Source organism: Pangasianodon hypophthalmus, chromosome 29 (assembly GCF_027358585.1).
Source record: "Pangasianodon hypophthalmus isolate fPanHyp1 chromosome 29, fPanHyp1.pri, whole genome shotgun sequence".
NCBI lineage: Eukaryota > Metazoa > Chordata > Actinopteri > Siluriformes > Pangasiidae > Pangasianodon > Pangasianodon hypophthalmus.
Genome location: NC_069738.1, coordinates 1,232,587 through 1,253,393, shown reverse-complemented (window position 1 = coordinate 1,253,393; position 20,807 = coordinate 1,232,587). Strand labels below are relative to the sequence as shown.

The window sequence follows — 20,807 nt, the reverse complement described above, 5'->3', positions numbered from 1 at the left end:
GAGAGAGAGAGAGAGAGAGAGAGGGAGAGAGACTTCCTCTTCCTGTGTAGGAGCGCTGCCCTCTAGCGGACAACCTGAGACATCACACCTGTCCGTGTTGCCATGTCCTCTATTTTTACACTAGCACTGAAATAAACACTGCTGGAAAAAAAAGCATTTCAAGTTCAAGTTCAAGTTCAAGTGGCTTTATTGTCCTTTTAACCACACACAGCTGATACAGTACACAGCGATATAAAACAACATTCCTCCAGGACCAGGGTGCTACATGAACAACAGAACTAAATAAGAGCTACACATTACTACACAGGACTAAATAAAGTGCACGCTGGTCAACACCAGTACTGTCCTTTACTGTCAGCGCAGTGCCGTCCTGTACAGATTACAGTATTACACAAATCTCTAATGGTTTCCATCACACAATGAGAACTGGCTAAACGCCTGAACCCTTCCAGTTCGGCGTTTAAACACCACCAGAACCACCTTTTATCATTCATCATTCAGTCATTCATCTTCACTGTCTCCTCTATCCATCAATCCGGAGTCTATACTAGGAGGATTGGGTATCTCACACACACACAGCCACCTACTAGGCCAAATGACCTCAAGTTGTTCTTCTTGTTCTTCTGGCTGCTCCTGTTAGGGGTCTCCACTATGGATCACTGGTCCACGTATTTGATTTGGCACATTTTTTTTTTTAAATGCCAGACGCCCTTCCTGACACAACCCTCCCCAAATATATCGAGGCTTGGGACCTGCACTGAGAGCGCACTGTTGCATGGCTGGGGTTGGGTCCTCAAGTGGACCTGATGTATTTTCTGCAATCCCAAACCCAGACCACTTTACATTTTTATAGGTTAGGACTTATAAATTCATATTTAACTATTTCAGCATATTTTCCTTTTCATGTTCTAGACCTCTGTTCCACTGAGTCAGAGTCACGTGATGTTGTCGAGGAACTAGTGGAGATAGACAACAGAGAAATTTATCCATTTTTTATTGCTGAGTCCTACACTAGTGCAGCTTGGGCACGGTGGTGAAAAAGACTAGAGTAACTATTAAAAAATGGGTTGCTTCAGTGTGATTTGCTGTAATGTTTCAAAATACTTCTTCATAGTCAGTGATATTTCTCATATTCATTTGTAAAATAAATTAATAAAACAAAATAAGAGATTGTTCAGGAAACCCTGAATTAGCATGTTTGCTGGAGAGTGGAGAATGTAAAACCTCACACACAGTAAGCCGAGCCCAGGGTCACACTGGGGACACCTGCTATAAAGGATTTATAGAATATAAATAGAATATAATTTATAGAAAGTCATGGTGAGTAGAGTTACCACCTCATAGCCTGAGGTCCCTGGTTTGATCTGCTAAATCGCACTGTTCAGCAATTTTATACTCAAGCAGGTCGTCTGCATATAAGATGTACGCAGTACATTAGTGAAAATTACATTAGTGACTAGTATATTCGTGTGTATGTCCACAATCAGGACCGTCACTGCTAGATATATTGTAATATTTAAAATAACATCATTTACATTTACATTTACATGTAACATTTTAATGAAATGGTATTTATACAATACAGTTTTCCAAAACAGTTCTGATTTTCATCAGGGTCTTAAAATAATCTTGTTTCATTACACATCTTGTCATAAATATATATAATATTCATCAGAGTGAATAAGGAATAAGCAAATTTACTTCCACACAAAAAAACAACACATAGTTAAAGTAATATTTAATTTAATGTATTTACTGTAGTTACAAATTTCTACTGATACCCAATTTCACCTGTTAATTCACTACATTTTCACTACATCAGAACCATAAACAAAACACACAAATACATGTAATTATTGTTTACATCACAAAAAGAAAAGAAAAGAAAAAATGGTATTTTGTTTGGGCGCCATCTAGCGGTTAGAATGATCAAATGTAAGGAAAAATCACATTAAATGAGGTGGAAGGTGGTGAAAATGTTTTATTCATATTTTAAATATTTTCTTTCTCAAATACAAACAGGTAGAATTACCTGTAATTTAATTTAATTGTGATTGTTAGTTAAAAGCTTATAGAGCAAGACTGAGCAAGAGTGAACTCTTTCTGTGATTTTTTTTTTTATTTGTCAAAAATCAGTTATTTGGTTGTTAATTCATCTTTTATAGCCACTTCTATAAATCCACTGCAGAAACCAGCTGGAGTACGTGGAGCATGCAGGTGTCCTGACCGTTAGGAAGCTTCAACATGTTCCTTTCTGAAAACCTTTTTGGGGTGAGATCTCATCACATCTTCTTGTTGAAAAGAGGACAAATATGAGCTGCAATCCAAAACCTCAGCACAACCACAGAGAAGAAGATTAACTTCTCAGAATGCTGGTGAGATCAATTTCACCCCTTCATTCACTGAGAAACTTCATTAAAGGACATGAAGGAAGTTTCAGATGAAGCCAAGAACAAACCAGAGCAGACAGTTCTGTTACTCTCCTGTACAGAGGACAGAAATATTCCTGCACTACATGTTGTCCAGTTTGTACTAGAGCTGGACAATATGTAATATGTAATATATAAAATATCGCTATCATGATAAATTGTCACAATTTTCTTGGATATTGTGATAACGTTTTATACATTTTATAAAATAAATTTAATTACAAACTGCACAGAAGCAGCTGATTTGATGTCAAAAACTTGCACTTAAAAAAAATCTGTACATATTTAATTTTTTTATATTATATTTTACATAAATAAATATATTTTTTCCAACATTAATAAATCAGTTTTTAAAAACAGCTGGCAGTTTGTGCACAAACCAGTATATCATGATACGATATATTTGTCAGTTTGTCCAGATTTTTTAAAAGATAAAGTTCTTCCACCATTTGTGAAGGTGGATAATCATGTGTGTGTGTGTGTGTGTGTGTGTTACACATTGTTTTACAGTAAATTCTATCAAAACACCTCACTCAGAACTGCGGGTTAGAGCCTGCTCCCTCACTTACTTATAACAATCAGATGATTTCGATCAGTGCATTGATTTAAAATGCAACGATTCGATTATTGATTATAATTGATTACAATTTGATTATTTTCGAGTGGTTATTTCAAGTGGTTTGTAAAAAAATATATATGGTACTGTGCAAAAGTCTTTTTTTTCCAGTACAAACTTTGTTATTTTCTGACTTCTACATTATTGATTCAGTACAAAAACATTTTAGATTCCAAACATTAGTTTTCCAGCACAGAATGAAACGTTACAGAAAAATGTTTGTATGTCAGTCAGACACTTTTCAGGTAAAAACATAATGAAGGCTGCTGGGTTTCGCTGCAGAAATAAGAAGCGAGTCGACAGTCAAAGTCTCCAGAAGAACTGTGGCTGCTTCTGCAAGATGCTCAGTAACACTTCCAGCTCATTTCCTTATAAAACTGCACACACTGCACCTCAGATACTGCTTTATTTTATTTAAAGCGAAGGATCGTCACATTAAATACTGACTTTGTTTCATTTATTACTGTTTACTGCTCTTTATAGGATTTTTTTAATGTAGAAACATTTAGTTTCATTATTTTTGAAGACGTCTTTGCTGTACAGCATTTCTTTTTCACAGTACTGTGTATATTTATAGGTTTAAACTGATGAGTAAATAATTTAATAGGCTCGTAAGGTAATTTGACTGTAACTCTGATACTTTTAAAATAGTCCTTCTCTCTGTGATCAGTCAGAAATGAACAGTAGGCCTACCCTAGATTCTGAACAAAGTTGGTCACATATCAATCAGAGGTTATTAAATCGAATCAGATCGGATCAGATTCACTGGTATTATCAAATATCGAATTGTTGCCTCAAGCATCCAAATCGCATCATCTAGATCATATCATGTGGAGGTTTACAGCTCTAATCCATTCTGTTGTACAAATGCAACTCATTTGGTCAGATTCCCCAAAATACAAACAGTAGTGGTCAGAAAAATCGCAAATAAAAACTTGCCTGTGAAAAAGTCAGTTCACGAATGGGAGAATGAAAAGGTAGCTTTCGGTAGTGGTTTAATTTTACGCTGTGTTGGGTTTATCTAGTCGAGCTTGAACCCAGTGAGACTGGAAGCCAACAGAAAATAAAATGACACGGCTTCTGTCACTTCTTCCTGAAAATACAAAGAAAGCCATGGAACTGGATTAAGCAACACTCACCTCTCCATCATCTGATCTTCACGTCCTTCTCCTGGTGCCACTTACATTCCACATCCGATTAACATTTATTTATGATGTAAAGATCACACATTGACTAGTGTTTAATCTTTTTAAACCTTCATTTTGTATACATGGATCTTGTGTTGAGTGAGAACTTTGTGGATTTCTCACATTCTTCTATCTTCACATACAGAAGAGACACGTTCTGCTAAGGAGGGTGAAAATGTAACGCTGCTGTTACAGTAAAATACTGAATGATGGTGTGGTGTGATGATGATTATTCATCCTATCATCATCCTCATGTGCTTTATTCCTCTTACACCACAGTGCCAGGTAGAACTTTGATAGAGCTGCAGCAGCTGAAACCAAGTTCTGTGTCTAGTTTATTATTTTAACATGTAAATGTTTATTAAATTAACATTTACAGTTGTACCAAGTGACGTAGGTTCAACACAGTAGCAGCCGCCGTCCATTCGTTAGCTTTAGAAAAATGTTTTGCATCCATAACTCACCCAAACATTAACTGTCATCTTTTCTCAGGGTCAGATTCAAACGAGGAACTGCATGAGGTCAAGTTAAAAGACAGAGAGAATCTCTCTCTCTCTCTCTGTCACACACACACACACACACACACACACACACACACAAGTGTTGAGCGTTCAGGACTTCCTGTATTGATGAAGCATATACATATCAACAGTTTTGTAGTACAACATGTTTCATAGTCATTTTTTTCCCCATGATTTCAATTTTTACAAGAATAAAAAATGAGCAGGTGGAAATGAAATGTACCTTTTCATCCTTATCTCTATGGCAACAAACATTTTGTTTCTGATGGAGCAGAGTCTCAGTGTCAGTCTCTCACTCTCTCTCACACACACACACACACACACACACTTGCTTTTATTCCGAAAGTATCATCATTATATATTTTTTGTCTGTAATGGTGCCTTAACTCCCTATTCCCTACAAACACAGCAGGGAATTCTGGGTATGCCGCACTCATCCTTTGTACCCTAACCTACTGCAGTGCATTGTGGGATTTCCTGTGTGCACTCGATTTCCTCCACTTTGCATTCAGACTACAAAATGGCCAAAAAAAAAAAAAAAATAGTGCACTACGTAGGGAACAGGGTGTGATTTCAGACATAGCTGTTTGTTTTGATGAAAATGTAACAACACAGGCACATCATAGGCTGCTTGCTCAGTCTCACACACACACACACACACACACACACACACACACACACACACACACACACACACACCCCTTCAAAGGCAATAAATGTCCGTTCTCCACGGCAACAATGTCTCCGTGGCAACAAGATTTCGTCTGTGTGAAGGAATGACGCCGTAACGGAGGCATAAATGATGAGTAAAATACTGCTTTAAAATCAAAATGGGTAAAAATAATTACTTGAATAATAATAATAATAATAATAACAATAATAATAATAATAATACACGTGTCGGCTTCTTGTTCCCAAAAACACTGCTGAATAAAACAAAGTAATGAGCTTTAAACGGAATTAAAACTCAAATGATATGAAAAATGAAAGTTTTTCATCCGGCTTCGTCTTCTTTCCTTCCTTCCACTGTAGTGTTGATTTTTTTTTTTCCTTTCAGACTTTTCCCCCATGATACAGGTAGATTATTAACAAAAATTTTTTTTTCTTTGTCACGACAGTTTTTTTCTTTGTGTTCTTTAAAGAAAGTTTATAATTTTTTTTTTACATTCCGGTCAGTTGATCCATAATCAATAACGTCTGTAAAAGCGCTGGTCTCAATCCTTCTGCTCGGTCGCACTCGGCGTCTGCAGAGAGAACGCACAAACCCTCCACATCAGACCCTCATACAGGAAAAGGAAAATACAACACTAAAATGTGACCTTACTTTTACAGAATGATTAGCATGACTTTCCCAGAGACTGTTTTAGCTAGCCTGTGAGGTAATTAGCCTAGGGTTGTTAAGTACACACTTGTGCATATTTATCTGCTCGTTACTCATGCTATTTGGATGCTTGATTACAGATGTACACACACTTAAACACAAGAGTACCCGAAAATGCCATATGCAAATCACATTCCAGGTGAAACACGGGAAATGTGAAGCTCATCATAAATTAAGATCAGGTTGCACAGAACAGTAAAAGAAAGTAAAGCTTAGCTACAAAACATAAAATAAGCTACAACCTTAAAAAAGATTAAGACCCACAAAAAGATAAAGTTTATATATCTACAAAAGTTAATGCTCAGGTAACATCTAGAAAAGTTGAGCTCTAGATAAAACACAGACTAGGTACAAAGCATAAAGGTTTTTAATTTAAAAAAAAAAAAGTCAAACCTAGAAAATGAAACCTTGAAAAAGTTCAGCTGAGGTATGATCGCAGGTTTAAAAAAACTTTTTAGAAAAGGTAAATCTCAGGTATCATATAGAAAAGGTAAATCTTGGGTAGAAAAGGTGAAGCTCAAACAAATTAAAATTGAATTAAAAAGTAAAAAGAGTGACACTTGGGTAAAATCTAGCTAGGGTTAATTTAAAAAAGATCAAACTTGCATGAAGGTAAAATTCAGGTAAATCCTACAAAAGAAAGATCAAATCTGTGTAAAATCTGAAAAGGGTCAAATTCATGTAAATTTGGTAAAGTTGTATCATCCAATTAGTAAATTAAACAATGTTAATTAACTCGTGAAATAATTCTAATAATAAAGTAAGAATAGTTAAGGTTGTACTAACATTTGATGATTGTGTGATTAGTGTGTCTTCAGCCTCTTTCTGACTGCTCCTGGTGTGCAGCTGCAGGTTTGGCTGGTCTACTATTCTGTGGAAACTGAAAAAATAAATAAATAAATAAATAAACAAAAAAATTTACAATATATATATCAAATTTTCATACGTAAAGGTTAATCAGCATCCAAGCATCTAAGTTATTCTTCTTACCTTGTGCTTTGGACACCTCAAGGAGAAATTATCTTCATTTAGACAGCAGTCTTAAAAGAAAAAATAAAAGAAAAACAAAAACTAAATCAGGGCCCAGAGTTTGTCCTTCAACAGGCATTACAAATCTGAAAGCAGTGTTGAGGTTTAACTTCAGGGTTACATGACACATATTATCGCCATAATGGTCGGCGCTAGTCTACTGACGTGTCTACAGAAAATATGCAACTCTCGATTTTTTGCCTCTCGATCTAGATCAAAAGTCAGAGCGAGTCAGCGGACATCCAGCACATTTGAGTCACGATCGCCTACTAATCAGAAAAAAACATTTTTTAAGTTGGTATGGTGTTTAGTTGAGTTCAGTTCAGCAACACTCTGTAATGTGTGATTCCTAGTTGTTAGCATGTATTCTCCAATTTATCACTGCAGAAATATAATGCAAGCGGGTGCAAGCGCCAGGACCAAACATGCCAATGCTGAAATGGGTGGAGTTGCAGAAACAAGTACAAGTAGTCCACTTATCAGTTTATACTAGTCAGCCACTTCTACAGATAAAATCTACATGTAATCTAATTGTATACCATTATGCAAATGCTACTTGGCTCAGCATTTTTAACAGGAATAAATTAAATCACACCTAATTTACAGCTTGTAACGATGGCCAGGAAAATGCCAAGAATATATCTACTACTACTACTACAAAAAAAAAAAAAACACTAATTCTGGTACCTTATGCAATAGGATGCCCAAAATAAGGCCCAGAAAATGTGCAATACCTGCTTTTATTCTTAATATATTAGGATTCTAAATGTCGTATAATGTATCTTGGCTTGAATCCTCATATATTAAAGAAAGTAAGAGACATGCCTCACCTGCCTCTACAGCACACAGGTAATGATACCTCAGTGTGCAGCCTTTACTATAGCAACCCAGAGTGGAACCAGCCATTTCACAATGAGAACAGCTCTGACGAAACACAGATACACAGAAGATATTTCTTAAATGTACAGCGTCAATATTCATATGGCAAATTGATGAAATGTTTTGTTAGGAATGTCCAGTAAAATATAGAATTACAGTGAGTGATTTAGTCTCAACAGGGAAAGGCAACATTCACATGGTAAAACAGTTAACATTTAGAAACATTTTAATTACAGCAGATCCTGTGCCTTATTTTACTGTTTGTATGTTTTAACCTAAATTTCTGTAACTTAAATTAGTACACACTCTATGATCTGCTTTAATTAAAAGGTAATGCGACATACATGGCCAGGTGCACTTCTTCAACTATTCATGGAAGACATATAGATACACAAAATATATGACTTCAACTCACTGTTTCTCTGGCACCATCTAGCGCCTCCTGGAGGCCATACAATCTCCCATTGACCAGGTAAACACCACTAGTCCAGACGATACAGCTCTCGTGGACCCAAAGCTCCTTTGGATCTAAGGGCACGACCGGGAGCTGAGCAAGCTGAGCCAAAGGCCCCAAGGAATCAAGGCTGGGTGGTGGAGGCTGGAAAGGCAGTGAAGCTTTGCTGTTAATTGGAATTGTGCGAGGCAACTCCTCACTAGATTTGTGTCTCCTCTTGAAACGTGGATGGGAAGTCAGCTTTCGATGCTGTGGTCGTTGCTGCACCTCATCTGCTTTCTGCTCTCTTCTCTGGTTCAGTTCATTCTCTAGTTCAGGTGGGTCTAAGGTAATGAGTGCCCCTTCTGGCATCAGATTCCAGTTTTGCTCTGGTGCCTTGGTGGTGGTACTGAGACATGGCAGGTTTTCACTCACTGCAGGGGACACCGGGTTTGTGGTTTGACTTACTGAACAGCTGGTGTCTGCTGAGCTGATGTCTGGAAGATATACAGACTGAATGTCTGGGACAGTTAATTCTGTTGATACAGAAGATGGATTTGACCCTGCATTGGCCGCCCCAGTGTTTGACAAGATCTGTCGAATTTGGGGTTGGTTCTTCGGGAATTTGGCAGCATAATCAGCTGGGTAGAAGGGACCATAGAGATCCCCAAGATTCTTGTAATTTGCCCATTTCTGGCAAAGGCAACACAACAAACGACCAGCGTGCCCAGACTCAGACATCACAGGGCCTGGGAGGACGTATCCAGATGTGGGAATAGACTTTCCTGACTGCATGACGGAATCATTTGGCTCATCAATCCCTTTTTCCTGCATCCTCTCAATTTCCCTCTCTTTTCTGACCATCTGAGATATCAGAGAAACATTTGAGATGCCATCAACCCCAGAACTACCATTTTTGCCTCCTCCTTTTGATTTCTCATCTTCGGAATTAACTACTGTACACACAGCTCCAATTTCAGTTATCTTCCTTTCAACGTGTACATAAGGTGAGAACGTGTTTTTCCTAGTGTCTTGCAAAGTCCCTGCATTTCCCACAACAACAGTCTGAGGATCCAGCTCTTCTTTAGAGGTCATTCCTCTACTTTTCCTCCACTGTCTGCTTTTTGAGCCAGTTCCTTCATTCCCCTCTTTTCCCTTTCTCTGCCTGTGTTTTATTGGTTTCATATCCACCTCAGGCTGGTTGTCTTCACCCTCTATCTCCACCTTTACTGGTTGGCTCTGCGTAGTAAGATCCACAGAGGGACAAGGTTTCTGTTCAGGTAAGGTTGCTGTTACGATTGCTTCTCCTGGCATGCTGGAATTTGATGCAGGTTGAGGAGTAGCAGCAAGAGAACCAGCAGGAGGAGTATGAGGAGCTGATGTTACAGTGGAAGTGGCACTCTGTACTTGGACTTGTACACGTTTTTGTTTATTTACACTTCCTACTGGTCGTCCCTTCTTTTTGCCTGAAGGGAAATAACCTTTGGGAACAAAGCTCTCTTGTAGTTTGGAGTCTGATCCTGTTGTTCTTGGTGAGCCTAACTCATGCTGTGGAGGTCTGGAGAGCAGGTGGTGTCCTGGACTTTGGCCATGGGGTGGGGTTGCTCCATAGAAATCCCCTCCAGGATAATCATCAAAACCCATGCCAGTCTCCTGAAGTTTCTGCCTCAGTAGGTTAGCAGCAGACTGCTCTCCTCGTCTTGTCTCCAGCTGCTGGTAGGTGTTAGTGAATTGTTGTATATCGGACAATGCAGATGAAGATGGAGGAGGGGAACCTTGCACAGGACGAGGCAATGGAGGTGGTGGGGGAAGGGGTCCTAATAGTGTAAACTCATCCTTATCACCTTCATCGGTCCCAGGCGCTGAAGATCCAGTAGTGCCTAACCCAAAGTCAAAGTCTGTTGGCAAATTTCTCAGAGTAGAACCAGTAGACCCAGTCACACTCTGTTTGAGAACTTGAGAATCACAAGAATATCCATCTTCTGCTCTGTAAGGCAAAAGATCATCTAAAGAATGAGCTTCATCAAGGTAAGGTAGACATCCACTTTCTCTGTGAGGTGCATTAGAGAAGGGTGCTCCAATTTCTGGGTCAGGTATATCAGAACTGTAACGTGATACATCTGAATAATCAGCGTCTGTGTGGCTATTACTGTAACTGGCTTTTTTATTTGGAGTGATTTTTTGAACTATTGCTTCCAGTTTCAATCCCCTTCCCTTTCTTGGTGGTAGAAACTTTGTTTTCACCTGTGGGGGTGAGTTAGCACTTGGAGGTTGAAACGGTGTGCTGGGAGAAGCTAGTTTAGGACGAGAGTCTACACTGCTTGAATCACTCTCATTTAGGGGTCTAGATTCAGCATGGGCTACCGGAGAGTGATGAGATGACACACCCCTGTTGCCAGAAAAATCCTGATGCTGCCTCTTGGCAGGAATGGGAGAAATGAAAGACCGAACTCTCCTCCTCATCATTAATGGGTTAGTTTCTGCTGCCCCTCCAGTTTTGCTCTGTCGATGTCCTTGGGGAACACTTGGGGTAATAATACTGCTGCCTGAACCGCCTGAACCAGCAGCTGCAGGTGGATGGAATGACTTTGCTGAATCTTCTGTAATCCCTCGGGAGACATCTGCATCCAGGGGCTTGGGACCACTGGTTGGTACAGAGCCAACAGACTTGTGAGAAGGAGCCAAAGAGTGTAGCTGCTGGTTTCCAGTTCCTTCTCTTTCAGCATAGGACTCCCACATTTTCATATCATAGTGAGAGCCAGGGTATGAGTGTTGTCTTGATAACTTCTGGTCAGGGTTTTGGGTAGAGTTGTGATGGATGGAAACATCTTTATGTCTATTACTGCTGGTTGACCAGTCAAATCGGTCATTGATGCCATGTGGGTGCTGAAGAGGAACATGGTGAGAATATGCTTGTAATTTGTTTACTGGAGGTGGGACATGACTTGGAGATGATACTGAATGGAATGAATTGGGAGAAGGATGATGAGCATTCATTTTGGGGCCATCAGCTGTATCACTAAACCCATAAGCAGGAAAACCTGCAGATGATCCATCAACAGCCTGGGAGAAAGGTTTGCATCTGGGTGGTGATGAAAGAGGATTAGTGGAAATTTTAGAGTGATATAAGGCATTGCTGGAGGGATCACTAATCCCTTTTCCACTACTCTGTCTATGCAACTCAGAAATAACTTCCATAGGTGCATGCAAGGACTTACTAGGCTCTTCCTTAGGTAAAATCGCACTGTGTCCATCTCCAAGTTGTTTTCCAAGTTCTTTGGGGGTTATCTTAGAAGCTTTTTCCAATTCATGCCCTTTTACATCTTTTACATCCTCCTTAGTGCACCCTTGCTCACTTGCAGAGGATGAGAGGGGGTGTTGAATGACTGAGGATCCAGATGTCCCACAGTGACTTCTTTCTTTCTCTGAAGTGGTCCGTCGTGATGGAGATACATCACAGATTACAGAGCGCCTTTCTGAAGATAAGGACATCTGAGATTGGGTCTGATTTATGGATTCTGAATTTCGAGATAATTCTTGGTCAGATTCTTGTAAAAGCAACTGCTGGACAGCAGAAGGTGGTGTAGCCAGGCTTGGGGTTTTTCTGTGGGGCAAGGAATAGTCTGCCAAGTTAATGTGCTTAGGAGGCGTTACTGTTGAAGGATCTGAGGACTGCTGTATATTAGTGGAATGGCTGGGAGACATAGTTATTGTGCCCTTCTCTGATGAGATTCCTTGATCCCCCTTAGGCCTTTGTGCTTCGGAATCCCAAGAAGGATGAAGAAGACCAAGGCCCATCTCAGGGTCTGGTCCCTGATTTAGAGAGTGATGCTTTCCTGTGGCCATTTGTTGATGAATACTGGCACCACCCATTGCTGATTGGTCCATTCCATGAGGCCTCACGTTTTCAGTCACACGATAGGGGAGTCTAGTATGGTAATGATGCTGAGACATATTTTGAGGTTGATGATGACTACCAGATGTTTGTTCGGGACGGCAATAGCGCCGATCTAAATGATAGCCTTGCAGGACTTCTTGTAAAAGACTGGGATACGGTTGCTGCAACTGCAAATTACTATCCTGACCTCTTGATCCTACACCACTTTTTCCCATCACTCCTAGAACACCAACATCCTTTCTAGATACATAACCAAAGTTAGACTGTGATTGATGGTATTCTTGGTATCTGTTTGCACCTATTCCACCCCCTGGTCCAGCTCGTACCTTGATCTTTGCACCCATGCAAGCACTGTATGGCATTTCAGGATTGCAATATTTGTAAGAACCAGATTGACAGTGATTTGAGGACACATTTTGCCCAAACTCAGTTTTAGGGGAGACATCATAGTGTGCTGTGAATGTTTCCATTTCCCCATCTCCGTTGTGACTCCCAGAATCCCTAAACATGTTTATGGAATGTTTCTCCTCAGGATAGTTGAGCTTGCCCATGTCCGACGAAGTGCCATGGTGAGATGTAACCTCTGTTTGCTTAAGTCCCTCAGGACTTTGTTCAGAACGTGCAGAAACAATAACACCAACTCCGGAATTGGACTGTTCTGGAGTGTTTAAATTTCTACTGAGAAAATTCTGCAAGTTGTTTTTCTTGTCATCCTTCTCATTCTCATTTTGTTCAGCTGGGCCTGATTGTTCCACCTTTACACTGGCCAAAGTCTGTGTATTCTTTCCATTATCCAGTTCTTGATGAGAAGGCTCTTCATGTTTAACTGTGTTTTTTTCATCTTTCATATCTGAAGTCTTTTTCTCCTTCAGTCCAGTTTTTTCATCACTGTGACTAAGATCAGGCTCAATTACACAATTTGATTGTACAGAATGAGCAGGAGAAGATGCAGCAGATGATGAGGCTGAGGGAGCAGGTGCACAAGAAGATGCATTTGGGCTTGGTTCTGGAGCAACACAGGGTGGAGACGAGGATGACGGAGCTTGGGTTTCTGGTGCCTTAATCTGTGAAAAAGGTTTTGCACCCTGACTAAACGATTGTTTGACTGATCCCTCTGTGACTCTTTCATCCATTTGTAGATGCCGACCAGGACGACTTTGTCCTGTCTGAGTTTGGGTCTGATTCGTAGTTGCTGAGTAGTAGTTAGCGGGTTTAGATTCAGTGCTAAATCCATCTGGTTGTCTCACTTTTTCCTGTTCTGAATGGTCACGGTGATTCTTACTTGCCTCCTCTGGTTCAGATGCCAAAACATCTCCACTTTCTTCATTTGCTGTGCTTCGACAAACAGCACTAGCATTTCTGTGTTTCTGCTGATTGCCAGCTGTCAAGTGAGGCTGATGTGTGCTATCTCTTCTTTTCTTCTGAGAGAGCACAGTGTCTGTTAGCATTGTATGTTGTACTGTGTTGGGCAAATTAGCCACTTGGGATGTGAGGGCATTTAGACTATTCAGTCCAGGGTCTTGAGAGAGCTTGTCCTGTGGGTACAGGGATGATGAGGTTTCTTCCCGTTGTCCACCTCGTAGACCTACTCCCATTCGATTCTGATTAACAGCAGAGCTCACTACGCTACCACAACTACTAATACTGCTATTAGAACTAGGAGTTGGACTAAGCTGTGGCATGGTATGTTGGGCCCTAATATGGCTGTGACTGCTACGGGGATTTAAAAGTGAGGAGTGCAATGATGCAGAACTGCCTGGCCCTTCTGAAACACCCATGAGAGGGGAGGAGGAGGAGCTGCAGCTTGGAGAGTGGACAGCAGATGGAACAGGAGATGGATTAGAAATTGGGCTGAAATTTTGATTCATTTGAGTCTGCTGGTTTTGTGACTGCATGGGAGATTTGGAAATGTCCTGAGAGGCATGGTGTGGTGCTGCAGGACTTAAAGACACAGAGGACTGATGGTTTTTAGGGTGTGCGAGGCCAGGAGGCGCATGCTGCATCTTCATTGGAGCATCATAGGCTGCTCCAAGATTATGCTGAGGAGTGCGACGAGAGGCATGTTTGGGAACGGGATGAGATTGAGGTGAGTAAGGTGGATGGTTGGAAGAGGGGTAGCTCTGACCTGCATTCTCTTGGTGCCCGGAGTTGTTTGAAGCTGCAGAACCTGGAGTGGTGTTTGGATTGGAGTGAGGGGGTGAGTTGATTTTGGAGTCTATGTTTCCACTGCTCATCTCATACCTTTGTGGTGGAGAGTTGTACATTCCAACTGATGCTGTAGGCACATTAAGAGGAGTGTAGTGCCCAAAGTGAGACGATATTCTGTGTCCAGACAGAGGATAGGCCCGATGACCTTGATGTAACCCCTGGTGTGAAGGGTATTTTTGGCTATGTTGACGCTGGTGCATTTCAGCACCTGAAACTGGCTGCAGTGATGCATTCTGGGCCATACTAAACTGCTGTGTGGGTGAAAATGAACCACTACCACTGCTATTACTGTTAGCACTGCCACTACCAGTAGCAGCACTGGTGCTGTAGTCCATGGGGTAAGGGGACATCATGCCAGAAGATGGCCCAGACCCAGAAACATGTCTGTACTGGTATTCCATGTTCGAGTACCCAAACCCTGCTCCAAAACCCCCTCCTCCTCTTCTGTTCCTGTCTCGGCCACCCACTGGAAAATAATAATCCAAACTTTCCTTTCGGTAAGAGTTGCTACTGCTTCCAGCAGCCTGTGGTATCTCTCCAGCACCTCGCCTGGATCCATAGCCATGGATATGGGATGCTTGTCCGAGGTGCTGCTGCCCACGTAGGTGTGGGTGCTGCCCATGACTTTGGAGGATAGATTGCGATTGCTGCATGGCAGCATAATCTTCAATAGTCCTTGGAGATATCTGAGGATCTGATATGTGGGGTGGATATGGAGAACCAACCAAGTTTCCACCTCTGCTAGGAAATCCTGGAGGCAGAGTTGCAGGACTGTTAGAAAAGTTCTGCATTTTTTTGTGTGTTTTTTTGTGTTTGGTAAGCAATTGCTTAAGAGTAAGACTACTTCAAAAAAAAAAAAAAGAAAGAAAGAAAAGCTAAAACATAAAGGAATGCTGAAATTGTGTAAAAAATGTTCAACGTTCCACAGCAGGTTGTAGCTGATGGATAAAATAATCACGATTGTAGCAGCAACAGATAAAATTCGAACAGTTTTTGAAAAAAAAGGGGGCAAAAAAAACTTTTGATGTAGAAGTCAAAGGATGTGATGGTGACAAACTTAGCAGCAGTCACATCCATTCAGATAAACCGGTGTCATAATTTCCACTTTGTAGTCATACCAGCTTGGCACTAGATGTGTCCTTGTGCAAAAAATAGACATGACATGGGTAGCAAAGATTTCTTAGCCAAGAAATGGGCTAAGTGCTGGGGAGGAAAAAAAAAAAAAAAAAAAAAAAAAGCGTAACCAAAAGTGCAGTTTTAATTTTTCTTCATTGTGCTGAAGAAGTCAATCGTGAGTGATTTTAGGCATTTTTATCTCAGTATAACTAAAGATGTAGTTCATGTAGCAAAACACAACAATCAGCAAAACTCCTCATCAGGATGGCGCGAGATTCCACTAATGTTCTTAATTTTTATTTTAGGATTAATACTTTATGTATGCACTTCTCTTCTGCTTAACACTGTTCATCTCCTCTGCTTCATGGGAACAATAAGAAAAATCACTGGTCCCTGGTTGTCTTCTTTGCACAAATATTTGACATTTTCCCTTTAAAACAGTTTTAGACTAGAGTTTTTTCATTATGTAGTCCGGTGGAGTTCTGGTCATTATGCTCGGCCTGCTTTTGCTACCACATTCTCCGAACTTTACATTTGGCAAAGTCCTTATGTCCATTTTATCCCCATCTTTTGATTTTATAAGCAAGATATCTGAAAAAAAGCAAAAGACAGAAAATTAGTAGTGTATCTATACCGCAACTAGAATTTACTTGTTTTGTAGAAAGCTTATAAACTGTACATTAAGGGTCCTTTTACTGCATATAATGTTAACAAATGATCAGTTTTAGTAATTAATAAGTCATAAGTAATATTAAAGCAACAAAGTTAACATATGTATTAGCTGACATTTGTTTAGACATGAACTTTGGTCTTCAGGTATAAATACTGGAACTTGCATTGCAGACCTCGGGTATGAATATTTTAACCATAGAAGGCATTTATTAAGTTCATTAACACTGATTAATGCAGGCATGGATTGTTTGACGTATTTGGTTTATCATTCTGACAAAACTTTCAGTTAATACAAGTTCATGTTATTTATTTTATCTAAAAATCTTAACTGACAATTGACAAGTTTGCACATGCTCCGCTGAATAAAAATAATTATTTATATGCTTCACATACACCCATCAGTCCTTATCTGGTGGTGTTGTGTTACTGATTTCAATGTAGTTAATTGTTTTCTTGTGAAGTGGCATGGTTAAAGGAGAGTTAAGTAAGCAGGTCTGGAGAATTAATACCAGTTTGGATATTAATACCAAATATGACTTCAGTAGAAATGTGCACGAAAACATGAATAACGGGGAGGAGAGAAAGAGAAAGAGAGAGACTGAGCATTTAATTAGCACGGGCCCTAATGAGCAGCTTTGACACTTTAATGGGGTCATTAGTCATGAACCTGTCCTGTGACACGTGTCCATTGTTTCTTATACAATGCAGATTACTTTATGGCCACTGCCTTGCAGCTACAGTAATTCTGCCGCAGAAAGACAATAACTATGAGCTTTTCCACTGAAAATCAATCTTCTCTACACTACAGGATCCAAAGGTTTTCTCAATTTTCTAACTGTGGCCCCAAACATTTCATTCAAATCGTAACAACATTAACTGTTGCCATTGTTGATAGCAATCATTGCTGACTTCACTAAAATGCTCCTCTATGTGTTGTTATATTACTATTACTTTCTTTCCTGCTCCACTTTTTTACTTATACTAGTAAAGAATGATGGAAATCTTGCTGGAGAACTATTGATAAAAGAACTGATACTAACTGATAATTATTATTATTAGTAGAAGTACATTATGTTACGTTTTGTAAGTTGCTTAGTAATGAAATTGCCGCTCGTGTAATTCGATACCATTACTTCGCCCATCACATCATTTTAGGTGATGCTTTAGGTGATGTGAGATCACACACTGGGCAAACAAGAGCTTACAGATGACAACATACACATTTAAGCTGTTTAACATGTCTATACTAATGCATTAGTGAACTGAGAGTTGTAAAACTGAATACAGCTTTAAAATGTATGTTTTTTGGCCAGATTTTTGCTGTCGTATACATCGTACAACAATTCTTTGGTGGGCTGACATCGGCAGCCGTAAACTGAATAACAAGACATGTAATGTGATGAAAGACGGCTGATGACAAAGTTGTAAAATCTGAATGCGAGCGCTGCTACGACGGTCATCTAAAAGCCACCAATAGAAGGACAGCATGGGATGATGCCAATCTCATGGGACAGCTATGAATGCAAACAGAAATAAATTTTTTTTTTTAAAGTTAGCACATTAATTAACATATCGTTACCAGATTACAGCCCTAACCCCACATACAGTGAGTTGCAAAGCTATTGTTCAAGCTTTAACCTTATTTTCACCTTTTAAAACAAGTTTTTTCTAGGCATAACACCGCCAATTTTCTATACCGATAGTTTGTTTGTGTTTGTGCGAGCCCATTTTCTGCACGAGCCCAGATCGAGATGATCAAGTACGATTTCGTAGAGTAATTTTCTTTAATCACAGGTCTATCGAGAACAGCTAACCTTTACGCTAAAACATTACTGCACAGCCTGTTATAGCATAAGATTTAACCGTAAAAGACTGTCAGAAACACACAGGGTTGAGGTGGTTTACTAGTTTTGGCAAGTCTTTGAGCTGATAACTGGTAAGACACCACTAATGCCCCCTACCCTTAACCAAACTACCCCCTTTCCCTCAAGGACCCTTTGTAACATTACCCCTTTTCCATAAATATCTTTAATTGTATACCACCTTTCCTATTAATGCCAGTAACACTCTTCAAATACTAAATAAAACTGCCCTTTTACACTCTCTCAGTATTACCCATTTCCTCAGTATTGCCCCTTTCTCAATAATGTCCTGTCACACTAATTGCCCCATTCCTAATCCTGACAGTTGGCTAAAACTGCCCCATTCCCAGTAATACCCCTTCCTTTTTCCTCAATGCTAACGCGTTTTCTGAAATTACCCTCCGATTTAACATTTTCACCCCTTTTTTTGACATTATTGCCCCTTCCTTGCTTCCATCCTTCCTTCCTTCCCCAACACTGTACCTCAGAAGTTAGCATTAGCTAATTAGCAGGTTAGCTAGCATCACTGTGCTTATTGTGCAGACGCTAAATACAATGCAGCTACAACTCAACCGAATCGACGGTGTATATATATTTATATATATATATTCTTATACATCACAGCGTTGTTCGTTTTAATAGACAGCGCCTCATTAACGAATAAAACTCCAAAAATCGTTTTTTTAATGATCTGTTGGAGGATAATGTTATAACAACAAGAGAAAGAGAGAAACAGAGAGAGGGAGTAATGATGAAAAATAAAGCTGATGCAGCTAAGCTAGGTTCAGTCATCGTTCTGGTGTTTATTAGTTGTTCTAGGGTTATAAATTATTGGTTTAGAAATAAATGCCATATTCTGAAGTATTTAAAATAATAATAAATTTAGTCAGTAAATGTTTCGTGTGAGTGAAAGCGGCGTTGTTGAAGCGCATACCTGGAGGCCCGGAGCGCAGTGAAATCCCCGGACTCGAGTTCAAAGCCACGCCGCTTTTCCCTCACCGTTTTCCCGAAGCAGCGGCGGACAAAGTGTCGGAGAGGCCCGTCGCACTCCCGCACACGCACCGGGCCTTTTATTCTAATATAATCCCCCTTTTTCTTTTGTTCTAAAATAAACAAGAACCCTATCGGGGTGCCTGTAGGTCCCATAGGCAGTGAGGTCCATGCACCCCCGCCCCCTCTCTCTCTCTCTCTCTCTCCCTCTCTCTCTCTCTCTCTCTATCCCTCTCTCTCTCTCTCTCTCTCTCTCTCTCTTTAGGTGAACCCACCTATATACATCTGCTTAAAATTACACGCATTGCTTTTCCTTTTTCTTTTCTTTCTTTTTTGTTCCTTTAATACATACCGACCAGGGCGAAATGTTTCTGACTTTCACATCTCTCTCTCTCTCTCTCTCTCTCTCTCTCACACACACACACACACACATGCTTTTATAACGGATACGACATGATCATTTCGTCCTAACAGTTTTCCCCCCTTCTTTTCCTTTCCCTTTTTTGCAAGTAAAAGACCGCCTTGAACACACACACACACACACACACACACACACTCATATTCCTCCACCTCCCGCCTGCTTTTCATCAGACCCCATTCAAAATGATTTTTTTCCCCCTAAAATCAGATTCAGTGGGCGAAAAAAACTACAGGAATCAATTTTACAGTTTGTGACCCAAGAGCTCCAGCTGGAGAGTGAAAATAGTGCACTGAAAACATCACTTGTTGACAGAATGTTCAACTTTTTGAGTTTCTCTGTAAACAAGAAACTGTGACACAACTGTGATTGAAGGATGCTGGTGTGTGTTCGGTTTTCAAGGGGTGTGTATGTGTGCAATCAAGGACAACCAGCCCAAATTAGAGAAAATTAAAAATCATTTGTATAACTTCAGGTTTGGTTCATGAAGAACAAGAACAGCATCATTTCCACTTACAGCACAGAGAGATGAACACGTTTAGAAAAAACATGATAACACGACAATAAGTTACACATCCACAACATTCTCAGATTGAATGAATCTCAATCAATCAATCAATTAACCAATACACAAACCTTTTAAAAAGTTGTCCATAGCTTTTCAGTATTCCAGAAAATGCTAAGCACTGTGTTTCTCTTATAGATGTCCTCTCCACCATTTTTTGTACAAATGTTTGTCCAAACCTTTTAAAAAAGTCAGTCAGATCTGCACTGTCAGATTTGGTGTGATTTTTCAGATGCATGCATTAACTTCCATCACAGTGCTGACAGCAGCAGGCTAGCTTGCTTGCTAACTGAAAGGCAGGCCGGACCAGATAAAATTCTCAAACCAAATAACAAAACTGAAATTAAACAGACAAAGGATCAGTTGTGGGGACCTACTGTAGGTGCAGGATCAACTATGGGGTTAGGAACTGCTGTAGGACGAGGATCAGCTGTGGAGCCAGGAGCTACTGTATGGGTAGGATTACCTGTGGAGCCAGGAGCTACTTTGGCAGTAGGATCAACTCTGGGGCCGAGAGTTACTATAGGGTTAGGATCAGCTTTGGAGCCAGGAGTTACTGTATGGTTAGGATCAGCTTTGGAGCCAGAAGTTACTATATGGTTA

At 40.1% G+C, this 20,807-nt stretch overlaps 1 protein-coding gene across 1 annotated transcript; it reads right to left on the bottom strand.

The window, feature by feature from the left end:
* Window positions 1-4,835: 4,835 nt before the first annotated feature.
* tcf20 (transcription factor 20) lies at window positions 4,836-19,708 on the bottom strand. Its single transcript, XM_053231428.1, has 6 exons — window positions 19,166-19,708; window positions 8,458-16,288; window positions 7,994-8,087; window positions 7,125-7,174; window positions 6,921-7,014; window positions 4,836-5,997 (listed from the first exon to the last, which is right to left on the bottom strand). The coding sequence occupies exons 2-5, from the start codon at window positions 15,370-15,372 to the stop codon at window positions 6,949-6,951; spliced, it is 7,125 nt and encodes a 2,374-aa protein (XP_053087403.1). The 5' UTR covers window positions 15,373-16,288; window positions 19,166-19,708; the 3' UTR covers window positions 4,836-5,997; window positions 6,921-6,948.
* Window positions 19,709-20,807: the final 1,099 nt, after the last annotated feature.